Raw genomic sequence first — 13,738 nt, 5'->3', positions numbered from 1 at the left:
AGGTGATTCCCAAGAAAGGTGACACAAGCTGGCTCAGGGATGTTTGTCAGAAAGGACAGCAACAGGGAGGAGATGGACTTGCTGCTCAGAGGTGAACTGGAAGGAATGCTGAGGTGAAGCACTCAAAAGCTGCTGGAGAGGGTAAGAGGCCCACGTGCCAGGCATAATATTTGGGTTTTCCATAACAGCATTTCAAATGTCTCTGTCTGGAGCAAGGAAACACACACAGCACACGTTCCATCTCAGGTAACAACAGGAGCATGTTTATTCAGGTCTGGCACTTACAGAGCTCGGAAGGACAAGGTACACATCATTTGTTTTCCAGAAAAGTCAGCCCAGGATCAGAAGAAACAAAACGATTTTATAAAAAGAGACTGCAGCTGCAAGGGGTCAGGAATGTGTCTCCTTTCGGGTCATGCATTCCGATGCCCAGACCACCCATGGGCTGGAGCACGCCGGTGCCAGGCACCTACGCGGAGCGAGAGGCAGGAACGTCTGAACACTTGACCAGGTGGTGTCTGGGGTTAATTGGTTCTCGGCGAGTCCCAGCCTTGTTTTAACCAACCTTAGCAATGAGGGGGAGGGTATTAGGTATAAAAGCAGAAACCCTTCCAAAATGATCCACCTTTGCCAAGGAGGTGTGAGAGTGCAATGGGGTATATCCACAGAAGGAGAAGAACAGCTTGGCCAAACCGCCCAGGTCTCCAATGCTCGAAGAGCATAAAGTCTGGGAAACAACCACCTTGGAAGCCTGCTGAAAAGTAGAGGATCTCCTTGCAGACAGCAACAGAGAAGATATTGGCTAATGAGACCTGCAACAGCCCGTGAAAGATGGCTCTTCCTCAGCCAGCCCCATCACTCACGAGCCCTGAGGATGTAGATGAAGCTAATGAGGACCCCCAAGGCCAGTACCGTGTAGCTGGCTTTCACGCTGCTGGAACCACTGATGTTGCAGAGGAAAGAGTCGCAGCAGTAAACAGAGGCAGCCGCTATGCCGAGGTTAATCCCAGCGCTGGGGCAAATGGGAGAGCATCCTTTGGAGATGGACTGGCCAGACTTGCTGCCTGAATTTAGGTTGGGATGGGCGGAAAGGAAGAAAAGCAAAAAGAAATGGGTTTAGAATGTTTCTTGGCTTTCTGATCACCTGTTCTGCAAAGGAAATAACAGAACTGAAATAGATGAAGTATCACAGGTGGCACAGAGAGGATGAAGTACTTCTCAGCGTCAACCTACGGAGAGTAATCTCAGCCAGCCCACACATTTCAGGAAACACCCATGATAACCTCCCACACAGACCCTAGAGATCATGCAACAACCCAGAGACACTACTTCCAGGCCATCAGCCAAAGTCTGGCCGCCATGGCTCCAGTGAAGAATCTCAAAAATCCCACTCAAGCTTGACCCTGGGACTCTTCAAGCGAGACGGGGAGCACGGGGTGTACAGAGCACCAGGGAGGCACTCATGAGCAAAGTCTGTGTTTCAAGCGCTGGCTGCAAGAGGCGCAGCAAGCATTTAGCAGCAGGAAATTGGAAACCGTTAGCACTGTGCTAAGACCAGAGGTTTGTAAAAGCTCCCAGCCTCCATTTGTGCACCCACAACCCACCCACATCACAGACCGTGCAACTCAGGCATGCAACACCCCTCCCCTCCTGCAAGGGAGAGCAAGGCAAGCCAGGCTGGGCTCTGGGCTCTGCAATGGCACTAGGAGACTTGCCAGAGCAGCCTGCCTCCCTTGGAGCAGCAGCCAGGAAGCACAGAGCCACCCATATCTTTCCTGGAACTTAGGGAGGAAAACTGCAAATTCTCCCTTCCTGGCAAACCCACTTTGTCCACGGAGAGCAAAGAAGCAAATGTGCGACTCAGGAACGAATAACCCAAATGCAGGGCAAAAGTAGGAAGGGCAACCCTGGAGTTTCCTACAGAGGAAGCCTGCAGCATCCTCCACGCTCCCACTTATTCATCCGCAACCTCCCCGCCCCCAACCAGAAATTCCCTTCGGACTCCCAGCATCACTGCAAGCACGTGGGCTTTAACGTGACTCTGTCTGGCAGCACGTCCCTCATAAAAATTCCCTTGGGATGGTCCAACATTCAGCTGCTAAGCAGAACTTTCCCTTTTTTTCAGCCAAAGGAAGGAAAGCCTTCCTGCAGCTCAGCAGGTGACCCAGGAGAGCAGCCAAGAGGGGCAGCAGAAGGTCCTGTCACCACTCACCAATTCCCATTCCAACATACGTCGTCACACAGTGGTTTTCATTCTCCCCACACTTGACAGGCTTCAGGCAGGCCCAGTTGGAGGACGCATCCGAGCAAGAAAAGCAGATCAGCGTGTGGGCTGCAAGAGAAAGGCATACATCGGTTAAGGGCTGGTGGGAAGATCTCCTCGCTTGGTGGTCCCCACCTCTAGCAAATGGCACGCACTGCATCTGGCCACAGCCACCCTTGCTATTTCAGCTGTATCAGCCTGTGACAGGTTTTTTCCAAAAAAATTGGCCAGATGAAGTGTTCAAGCATAAGGGATACATTTTGAGCTCTTGGCAGGATCAACTGTCAGCTAAAGCCTCAATACAACCACAGGTCAACCCAGTACTTTATGGCATGCTCCTGTTTGCACCAAGAGCGGGTTCAAGCTACAGCCACCAACTTGAAACAAAACAATAGAAGCATGTTCAAACCTGCAGCCTGGAGCCTGAGATTTGGGCTTATTCAGCTCAGCTACTGTGGACACTGATGGGAAATGCTCCAGGCATGCACATGGGTTTGAGCCTTCTGTGACCTGGCCTTTGGCAGCAGGGCACAAAGCTCAGGCTACACTTGTGCTAGCACATGTGGTGGAAATGATTTCTCAGCTAGAGCAAGCCCAGCATTGCAGCAAGACCTGCAAGGACTTGCACTGTCCCACTACCCAGGGAGTCACAGCACTATGAAGGCAGCATATGCAACCAACCTTTTTAATCTGGAGCAGGGGTATAGCAAAAAAAGCATGCCTTCCTTCATGGCAGGTCCCCTAAAATGGTTTATCCTACACCAGCAGGATGGACTGCACCAGCTGGCTCCCATCCCTCATCCTTCAGATCTGCCCAAGAAAGAGGAAAGATCGGAAAATAGCATTCAGTTGTGGGAAATGGTTGCAGAAACAGCCTGGACCAGTGACTCAGCAGGGACATAGCACTTTGCTGTGGACAGATGATCCTCCCTGTACTTTACATATAAGAACATCATATCCACACTGCAATTGTTGACTTGTATACACAGACAGATCAGGTCTGTTCCTGATGTTTCACAGACTCTGATTTTTGAGCACTCCAACAGCAATTCCTTCCATGAGGCACTGCCCTTCTCTTCTGTTTTACAGGATGCAAAATGGAGTGGGAGCTGATTCAGGATGGGAAGTGCAACAGCATCATTCCTGTTCCTACCACTTTCAGCCCCACCACAAGCAGATTATCCTAAGGACATGAAGTTGGTGAAGCCCTGGGAGAGCTTGCTGAGGCTCAGCAGCCCCTTCATGGAGTGTTTTGAAGACTAAGTTGGATAAATATTGGTAAGCAGCTGTCCCGCTCTTCCATGGGACTGCATGACTTCTTGTGGTTCTTCTCAGTCCTGTTTCTCTCAGGAATTGAAAAGCTTTTTATGAGAAAATTGGTGAAAAAATAACAATTGTTGTCAGACAAATTACTTTTGAGCAGCCACAGCCAAGGCAGGGAAAGAAAACAAAAGCATAACCTCAGGAAAACAGATTAAAGTGGGTTAGTGGGAGATCCTGAATGTCATATCAGGGCAGCCATTGACTCTGCTTTGGAGACAAAGCCAACACCACAACCCCCTGAGCAAGAATGCCATGGATTGTGTCATACATCTTCCAACAATCAGTCTGCAAACGATCCCTGCAACAAAACCAAGTTACCTAAAGTATGCCAGTGCAGCAGCCACAACAGATACACAGCACCCAGGATTACAGGGCCACCAGTTGAGTCAAAAGCCCCAGGAGAGATTCGTCAGTGGACCTTGCTTCTAGATCTAGGAGACAGGGAGGAGGATGATGCCAGCCATTGAGTCTGCAGCCTGTCATTGTCCCTTGCTGAGCCCTCAGAGCGTTTCCATGGGTTGGCCAAACCTCAGTGTGGGACCTCAGAGAGAAATCCAGCTCTCTCCTGCTCCCTTGTTCCCAGCATGTTTCTGCTCTCAAGTCTCAGGTGACCTGTCCCAAAGCCTTTGCCTTGCAACCACCCAAGGGCAAACTGAGGAGGCAAATTGACTCATCCCATTTCACAGGAATTGTCTGCAACCAGGAATGAAGTGGATTACAGGCTTCCTGTGGGCATGATGGCAGGACAGATGTCCTCATATCTATTTGCTCACTATGCTGAACACATGAGTCGAGTGGTGCAGTGCTATTCATTAAGGCTTAAGAGGTTCCAGATACAAACACATCACAAATATTTGCACATGCACATGAAAGTGCCCTTAGGCATGAAATTCTCTACCACGTGACTAAATCTATGCTCCTACCACAGCAGCTCCTACCTGTCCCCATGTTTTTCTTTGTCACATCTACGTATTACCCCTTGTCTTAATATAGACAAAATCCTTCCAGAAGAGGCAAGTCTTTTAACATAGTTTAAGAGAAGAAATACACAGTCGTAACTAGTGCCACTTTCTGCCCCACCAAAACAGATAACTGAAAAATCCACTGCAGAGTTAAGAGAGCAAGCAGGCTGAGTGTTTTAAACAAAAGGCACAAGAGGAGTGGCATAATTATTTTATGCAGCTGGAGACAGAGCAAAGAGTTGGAGCTCAAGGCTACAAAAAAAAAAAAAAAAAAAAAAAGCCCAAGACTGAACAATGCAAAAGGGAAGCCTCGTTTTCACCAACTAGAAAATGCAGCGTTCTTGCACAGGAAGAATTTATGTGTTTATTTGTTTGCTGTCAGCTCCTTGGAGGAACAAAGAGCTCCCAAAACAGAGCAGACCATTTGGGGGGAATTCCTCAGGTAAGAGGCTGAATCCATTCTTGCAATGAGCAAGGGGGGGGGGGGGGGGGAGAGCAGCCTGTAAAAGCCCACTCTGAAACTCAGCAGCACCAGTGGAAAATGCTGCTGCTTCAGCAGCTTTCATTCGGTTCCTATGCCCAACGCTCTTTCCTTTTCCACTGCACTTAGACGAGATCCTTATTTATACACCATATGCAAGATCTTAAGGGGACTTTGAGCAGGTAGTAAAGCTTTTCTGCAAAAGACTCCCTCGGATGCGCTGGAAGCATTTGGGGATAAAGCTACCTGCAACAAGACTAAGAACTTACTTTAAAGCTGAACGGTTTTTTGGAGGAGGGAGGAAATGAAAGCTCTTACTGCCTTGGCCTGGACAACCCATCCTCCCAGCTGGAATGGAGCATAAGTCAGCTGGGCTCTGATGGAGAGCCAAGGCTTGAATTGCCAATTGCTTCCTGGAAGTCATGGGGGGAAGGGGGCATAGAAAGAGCAGCAACCAACTAGTTTCTTTTCACCGGTGTCCTCTGGAGACAAGAAGAGCCCGCGATTCCTGAGCAGAGCCTCACAGGGCCCAGAACTCTCCTGTTTGCTCTTTGTTTGGCTTCTCTAAGCATCAACATATGGAAACAATACAGGGCTCTGCACGGCCCCATGGAGTTTGGATAGTCAGAAATGGAGTCGCCGGGAAGGCGGGGATTGCAGACCCTGCGACTTGGCCACAACTTGCAGTTTTAACACCCAACAACACGAAGCGTGCTCTCTCCCCTGCTTCGGTGGCAGCCCCAAGATGCACTCCATGGGGTACGGTCCCTTGGGGGTCACCACCCACACGTCGGCCACCGCAGCCTTCCCTGACGGATGCTGGGGGGCGACAGCAGGAGGCAGAATCACGAGCGCCTCTGCCCAGACTTTGCTCCATCAGCCATTGCCAGGCTGGGCTCCATCTCCCCTCCACCCTCCTTCCCCTCGGCTGCATCTCAACCCATTTCGGCGCCGTTATCCCGGCTCGCTGCACCAGAAAGGGGGAGCGGGGCCGGCCCTGGGCTTTGTTCGAGCTGCAACTGGGAAAAGCTCCAACAAAATACCCACATGCACGGCTGGAGATGCACACCTATACATACAGGCACTGAAGTTCCTGCTCCGAGAGGGATCCTGCTGCGAGGTAGGTTTTGGAGAGCCACCCACACACACGCCCCGCGCCAAAGCCCGGCCCGGCTCAGCTCTGTCCCCCCAACCCCTTTACAACCCTCACCCCCGCTCCCTGCAAAGCTCCAACTTCCAGAGCCCACCTTGCAAGACGCAGCGCGCACACGCACGCACGCACGCACACACCGCAATTTGCACCCAAACCCAGGGCTGGGGAGCGACTGGGGAGTGGTGGTGGTGGCTGGGTGACGAGGGCATCCCCCCCCCCATCCCCCATTACCTCTCTCCACGCACAGCACCGCAGCCAGAACAGCGAACAGGAGCGCCTTCATGGTGCGGCGGTGGGGCCAGGAGTTGCGCAGGGCGGCTGGCGGCGCGCAGAGCTGGCGGCAGGGCCGGGCGCCGGGGGTGGGGAAAGGCCAGAAGCCCCGCCCCGCGGGCCGGCCCGTGCTCCGCGCCGCCTCCCGCAGCGCTTCCCGGCCCCGCCTGGTTTCGTTTCTCCGCTCCGGGGAGCCGGGGCCGGGGAAAGGGGAGGGCTGCGCCTCCGCGGCTTCTCGGCTGGACAGCGCCTGGCCCGCCGAGGGTGCTTAATGCCTTGCGGGAGCAGAGCCAGCTAGCCTCTGGCCCTGCCGCAATGGCTTTCTCCATCCGCCTTTCGGGTCCCTTCTATGTGCCTGAGGGAACAGACGGGAGTAGGAGGGCTCCCTGTATACCGGACCCCACTCATGCACAGCCCTTTTCAAGTGCAACCCCCTGCATCCACGACTTCCTCCACCCACGAGGACCTGCTGTGTTCGTGTCTCCCTCGTCTCCTCCGTGCATCTTCACTCACAGATTCCCTGAGCACAGACACACACCCACACACCCACCACCACCCTGTAAACACACCTGCCCTGCCTGTGCAAACCCCTGTGTGCAGGGTTCCCTTCAGGCATGGACCTCCTGCATGTAAGGCCCTCTGAATGCACAAGCCTGCATGACACCCTCTTTCCATGTATAACCCCTGCACCTGCACAGCCCCCATGCAAGACCCAAGCACATAGAGAACCAACTTCCCTAGACGTTTACCAGACCCTAAATGGGATGACACATATGGGGTTGGGAAGCTTGAAGGTAGGAGGGCCCAGCAGCTGGTGTGACACAGGACAGCCTGGGCTGCTTGGCAGGATTGTGTCTTCAGAGCATAGGACAGCCCACCAGAAAGATTTGTTGGAGTGGCCCAGGTTCAGTAGATCCCACAGAAATAGCTGTGTCCTCGAGGAAATAAGCTGCAGCAAGGGTGCTGGGGGAGGCACCGCGTGAAGCTGGCTGTCAAGGAAGTCTGAGGTGGAGGAGATGGTTGGTGAGCCAGCAAGAAACAAGCAGGTCTGACAAACTCTGTATGCCACTGATGGGTTTAATTCTGCAGAATCAGCATTTCCTGGCAAATGCATCTGCCAGAAGAAATTCCAGTTTCTGTCTTGTCAGAGTGCATTCAGAGTCCTCTTCTTGGAAAACAAATCCATGCCTGCAACCCCCCACTTCCCTATTCTTTTCTGTGGCTCTTTTTTTTTTCCTAATCATTGCCAGTTATTTTAGGAGGAACTGACTGTGAGCAGTGTGTTTCTGTGGTCTAATATCTTCCACTGAAATGAGCTGCTGGGACTGTTTCATTCTCTGGTTTACAAATTAAATACTTTAAAAATGGGAAGTTTCAGTTTTGCGGTAGCCTGTGCAACTGTAGTTCAGATACACTCACAAGACCCCTGTCTCATACAGACCAAGTTCTGGTTGTGCATGTGAGAGTCGGTCTGGTTTTTTTGTAGCCTACATCTGAGCAGTCTCACAGCATTTATCTCAGTTTTGAGATGAAGCACCTGAGATTTAATTTCTGTGTATCAGGAAGGCACAGCACATTCCTTCAGCTCTCCTGTTCCTTTGATGTCTTGCACGCTCCCCTTATCCCCACCAGAAGTCTACAAGAGCCTACAGCTTTCTGGGTTTGTCCCTCATACAACTTTAACATTATCGGTTCCACTGTTTCATGGAGAGGACCTGCCTGCTGCTAGGAAGGAAGAGAGAGGACCTAAGAATCACACAGGGGACAAGTCACCATGGGATCTGGAGTTATCCCAATACAACTGATGTTACAAATTTGTTATTAGTTAGAATTAGCAACCATATTTGTTTATATTGAAACACATTTGATCTTATAGAGTTATTTTAATAGGAATATAGAATTATAAGAAATATTTTAGTGGAGTTTGTGTTTGCACAACAACCGACAGCTACTATGAAATCCTTTGTACAGCCCTGTACACTAGGTCAGAATCACCTACTAGGAATGATTAGAACTCAGATAGCAGACTTAAGATTCAAGATGACTGGATACATTTTTTACGTGTAGACTAGGAGAATGCATTGAGATGTCAAAATGTAGAATTAATGGGAACTGGGGAGAGTCAACTGGAACAACCCGCAGATACCTGCCAAGAAACAGTTACCTTAAGTAAAAGGTAATTCCGGCAGGGGGAGATCGCAACCACCAACTCATGTACCACCTACCCAATAGTACCCCAGACCATTTCTAGATCTTTCTAACCTTTACTGCGCAGAATCGGATATGGGAGGAGAGTATGTTAATGATTTTCAGGAAATATTATGTTTATGCATGAATACTTAATGAAAATGTATGAATAAGTTCTATATATGGTGTATGATTTTGAAGCTTGGTGTGCATTGATCGTGAGAGGACTCACTCATGCACCCGGCCATCAATAAATAAGTGTCTGCTTATCTACATCACATTGGTGTCAATAAGTTCTTCATTCCAAGATTTTGGTAACACTGAAATGGCTGCGGGGGACAGGACAGCTTTAATCACAGGATGCTGCAAATGACAGAGCTTGGCAGAGCGACTGGGGATGAATTTGCTATGGTGGAAGATACGCCAGGTGAGGAAGCCCTTCTGAAAGCCTGCTGGTCTAAGCCCACGTCTCCCACCTCCTCACCAAGGCTACAATGTGGGCCAGCAGACTTCAAAGCTCAGTGCAGCAGCTCTGATGGCAGGACTTTCTGTTCTAGACCAGCACACAGCAAAACACCACACTGAAGGTTCCAGCCTCCTTTTGCAAGTTGTTGGAGGGCTTCATTGAACTGTTGGGTTCATACTGTGAATGCAAGGCAAAAAAAAAAAAAAAGTCTCTTCACAAGAAGGAGATGATAAGAAAGGCAGCATGGGTAAAGTCTAGCAACAGGAATGTGGTCTGTATTGGGGAAAGGTGGATAAAGATACAAAAAATACACTTAAGGGAAAAGGAGAAATGGAAGCAGTTGGGTCATAAAGTGAACTGGTGCTAGAGTAAATATGTCAAGGTCTACTTGCATGATGGGGATGAATGGCTAGTTTTAAAACCGGGAAAAATGAAGAGTATGGCAGCTGCCTTCATGGGTCAAGGGAGCAGGGTAGCAGGGATGGGTGCAGCAATTAAAACTAGAATTACTAGGTCTGCAAGGTTTTGGTGCTGAACTGGCACTTTAGGAAATTGAGCTTAAAATGTGGGCCTGCTAAAAGCTTGCTCATCTTCTGTGCAGCTAGACAGTTTTCTTCACTCATCTTCTGTGGCATGCAGAGAGTTTCCTTCACCATCGCACTTCTGTTTCAGGGCTTGGGCAAGACTTTCTGAGCCTGATCAGGGCTGTGCTTGTGGGTCGCTGTGAGGCACCTAAGCCCCAGTCCAATTTGCAAATGAAATGTTTCCCCAGTTAGTGAAGCAGAGTTGTTTTGTGGAGCAAACCTGCTAAAACCACTTTGCATAGATGCCACAGAAAGTGGACAAAGTCCTTTCCTTTGATTTCCAGAGACGAGAAGTGCTCAGTCTTCTCTTCTGAGGGAAAGGATAGAGACTGCTCTATGGAAGAGCCCTGTCCCACCTGCCAAAGCTTTCTCTGTATACTGATATACTGATAACTGGTACTGTAAAATGTGGAGTATCAGTTTGGCACGGCGGAGGACTGCAAAGACGTGATCTGTCCTCTGGCCTGAAAGAACAGGAGCCAAGACCTCCATCCTTGCTGCAAGGCGTGTTTCCCCTCAGACAAACAAGGTTTTTTTCCCAGAGCAGTCTGCTGCAACGTAGTCATGCCATAAAGGCCGTCACTGCCCCAAGTGCTGGCATAGCCTCCTACACTGCAAAGAGTGCTGAAGCCATGATGCAGCATCCCCAAGACTTCTGTTCGTGTTGTCTTGCTCCACCTGACTGAATGAGAGGGGTTGACTTCATACACCAGCCCTTCCCCAGTATTCCATTTCTGGATTTTTCTCCTCCTGAAGCCCATTCTGGTTGCTCTGCATCAGAGCTGCCCAGAAGACTTTCAGGAACATTCTTGGATCATCCAAGGATGCTCCAGACACAAGTTTTTCAGGGGCAAACCAATCCACAATTGCTTCTTTGAGTCTTCTTGCTGTCTACAGGGCCAAACAGCTCACTGTCCTCTGTCACCTTGACAGGCATGACTGTCCTCTGGCACTCTGACAGGCACCCTCTGCTGCAACCTGTGGGAACAGACCTGAGATAGCTCTTAGTTAGCTACTGAGTTTCCTGAGAATGGGTGCATAACCAGGCACCTTTTTGGACTGCAATATTTACTGGAACAGGACCTTCATCTGCCCACTCAAACCACAACCTGCAGTCACAATCAGGCTGTCAGATTTATGAACTTTTATTTCTGGTTGATGTCAACATTTCCGTTTTCCTTCTTTCCTGGAGTGGTTAAGGTGAAGGTGGTTTGCTGGCTGGTGCATGCTCAGTTGGTATTTGAGAAATCGGCATTCTCACACCTCCTCCTTCCAGAGTCTGCATGACTCACCCTTCGTCTTGCTTGTTTGTTCCAGGCTTTTGACAGCAAAACAGTTGTGAAGCTTTAAGCAGGGGCCATTACTCAGGCAAAAAGTTCAACTGTGATTGCTGCAGTGATGTCTCCAGGCTACTGGAAGTGTGCTGGAAGATACATCCATGTCTGGAGCAACCAGGGTACCTCTGAAGAAAGGTTATTCTAGAGTGCTCCAGCATTATAAACTGACTCCTCTACAAATGGGCTCACGTTGTCATGCCCTGTGTGCATGCATAGGCCTTAACTGTCCTGACCAGTCTCACCAAGGACCTCTATTCAGCCTGTGCCTGTGGGTCCAGGAGCCCCATTTAAGCTCAAGCCTGAGCCTTTCATCCTTGCCAGGACTATGCCATAAGTGTGCCTATCTCCAGCCATCACCTGGATGCTGTAGGTAGTTTGTCTCCAGCTCTGTTCCTGGCCTTGTGTTGGCCACAGGGCTCAGGTTGTGACCTTGTCCCTAACTCAGCCGCTGGATGGCCCTTCACCTATGTAGTAGGTGTGCCTGTCTCCAGCCCTGTCTCCATCTCCTGGGAACACTTTGGACACATGTTGTAACCTTGTTTCCGGTCTTGGCCTCTTTTGAACCATCAGTAAGGTTCTGCAGCAACCTGCAAAGGTTCCTGTGCCTGAGAGCATCTCCTTTCCCACAGCATGGACCTCATCACCTGGTGGTTTTGGGGAGAGAGAGGCTTTTCAAGCCCTTCCCCATCTCTTCCACCAACGATTTGCCTCTCTGTAAAAAAGGAATTCACAAGGCTTCAGGGAGACTGCACAAACGGTGCCAAAGCTGTAGACAAGGTGCTGGGCTTGTGGAGCTTTGCAGTAGAAATGTTAAGTTTGATATGAAAGACATAGGAGTTGGAATTGAGCAAGTTTGTGAAAGCACCTAAAAGAAACAGCAGAACAAGGGTTAAAGGGAAAGGCGTGTGCTGACTAGACAAAAGCATGCTCTAGAGCACCCTGTGTTTGACTTCATTCAGATGAAAAGGAGGAATAAACTGACCTTAGATAAGAGTCTCCAGAGGAGGAAGAACTGGGTAGGAGCCATAAAACACCCAGATAAAGAAAACAAAAGAACTGGGAGCTTCAGGAATTTCACCTACGAGAGGCAAAATAAAAGGAAAATGGAGCTAAACCGGCTTTCTTTCTCCAAAGGCTGTAAAAGGCAAGTCCAAAATCAGTCTGTTGTGCTCTGCCAAGAACCTCAGAGGCATGGTGAGAACTGCATAGCTGTCATCTCTTGGCTACCTGTGGCACAGCAGTGACACTGGCCAGATCACCCAAGCACGCACATGTTGGTGCTTGTGAGACAGTGATCAAACTAAAACTGGAAGAATGTGTGTGAGAGGGCAAAATCAATTTTGTTAGAGATTTTTTATGATAAAATTGCTTTCTTCTCCGGGATAAGTTTTATTACACTAATTTCCTGAAGACTGCATGTGCAGAAGGGAGTTTCTTGTTCCCAGGAGCAGTGTCTGCACGTTATCTAATTGCTGATTAACATCTAATACTGGAGCAGGCCCTGGAGCTGGAGGCAGGTCCCAGATGAGCTATTGTGAGCATCTGGCACAGAGCCAGTGCCTGTTTCCTGGCCTTGCTGGATCAAGGAAGATTGAACCCCTGTCACCCCCATGCATGATGACAGTGCTTTGTGTGGTGCTTAGGGATTTGTCTAGGTGAGAAATCAGCTGGAAGAGGTGAAAATTTTATGTAATTCATATTCTGCAGGGTTGTATCTCCACTCACTGCCTCAGCACTACTATTGCTTTTACTGTTGACTGAAATCCTGGGGGCCCTGGAGGTGTTTTGAGGGTTAAACACCCTTTGGAGTAAAGTTCCTACATGATGTCAGTGGAAGGAGCATCTTTGGGTCACCTTTGCTGCTAGACATTGCTATGTATTTGGCTTTGAGCAACCTGGTCTAGTGGAAGGTGGCCCTGTCCATGGCAGAGGGGTTGGAACTAGATGTCTTTAAGGTCTCTTCCAACCCAAACCATTCTGTGATTCTTTGATAAAGCAAAGTCGAGCCTGAACATCACAATTCTGCTTTAGTGAAGGGAACCAACACCCACAAGAGGTACACGGGAATGACAGAAAGGAGATGGAGAGAATTGGGAAAGGCAACTGAGTTCATTCTCCAGCCCCAGTGAGACACCAATGAGATGCTGAGGACAGTATTTTTCTATCGTGCTTTGATGCATCTTGATAATGATGCTAAAGCTGCTGATGCTGGAGGCAGTTCTCCAGCTCTTCACTATACATCTTCTGATTCTATCAAAAAGCCCCTTGGCTGCTGTGTGAACTCATAAGCAAAAAGTGGGGAGAATGTAGCAGCCCAGGTCCTCCCTTTGGAGGACAGACTGGGAGGATCTTATCCTGTCACAGACCAGTTCACACCTCCCAGCGCAATGTGTAAGACTTTTCAATAGATTGCAAAGTTCCAGCAAGGCTGCCTTCTTTTTCATAATTTTCCCCACAAGTTTGACACATTAAACTTGTGATCTGTTATAACACCCACCACAACTTCTTTTTCTGCCAGATTGCTGCAAGGGAGATTACCTTCTCATCCTGTATTTGTGCAGATGACAGGTCCACAGTAACTGTAGAGCTTTGTGCTTGTCCCCACTAAATGACATCCCCTTTCTCAGACTACTGCTTAGATTTATTGGAGTCACCCAGAATTCTCCTGTTTCCAGGTTCTCTCATTTTGCCGTCTACAAACTCAATGGGCTT

At 49.4% G+C, this 13,738-nt stretch overlaps 1 protein-coding gene across 1 annotated transcript; it reads right to left on the bottom strand.

Annotated features, from left to right (window-relative positions):
- Positions 1 to 242: 242 nt before the first annotated feature.
- Positions 243 to 6,547, bottom strand: LOC121084925 (lymphocyte antigen 6E). Its single transcript, XM_040587011.1, has 3 exons — positions 6,414 to 6,547; positions 2,213 to 2,332; positions 243 to 1,064 (listed from the first exon to the last, which is right to left on the bottom strand). Exons 1-3 carry the CDS (start codon positions 6,463 to 6,465, stop codon positions 856 to 858), a joined length of 381 nt encoding a protein of 126 aa, XP_040442945.1. The 5' UTR covers positions 6,466 to 6,547; the 3' UTR covers positions 243 to 855.
- Positions 6,548 to 13,738: the final 7,191 nt, after the last annotated feature.

The sequence above is a fragment of the Falco naumanni genome, chromosome 3, assembly GCF_017639655.2.
Source record: "Falco naumanni isolate bFalNau1 chromosome 3, bFalNau1.pat, whole genome shotgun sequence".
NCBI lineage: Eukaryota > Metazoa > Chordata > Aves > Falconiformes > Falconidae > Falco > Falco naumanni.
Note: the sequence above shows the minus strand (reverse complement) of the source record. Positions and strands in the feature narration are given on the sequence as shown.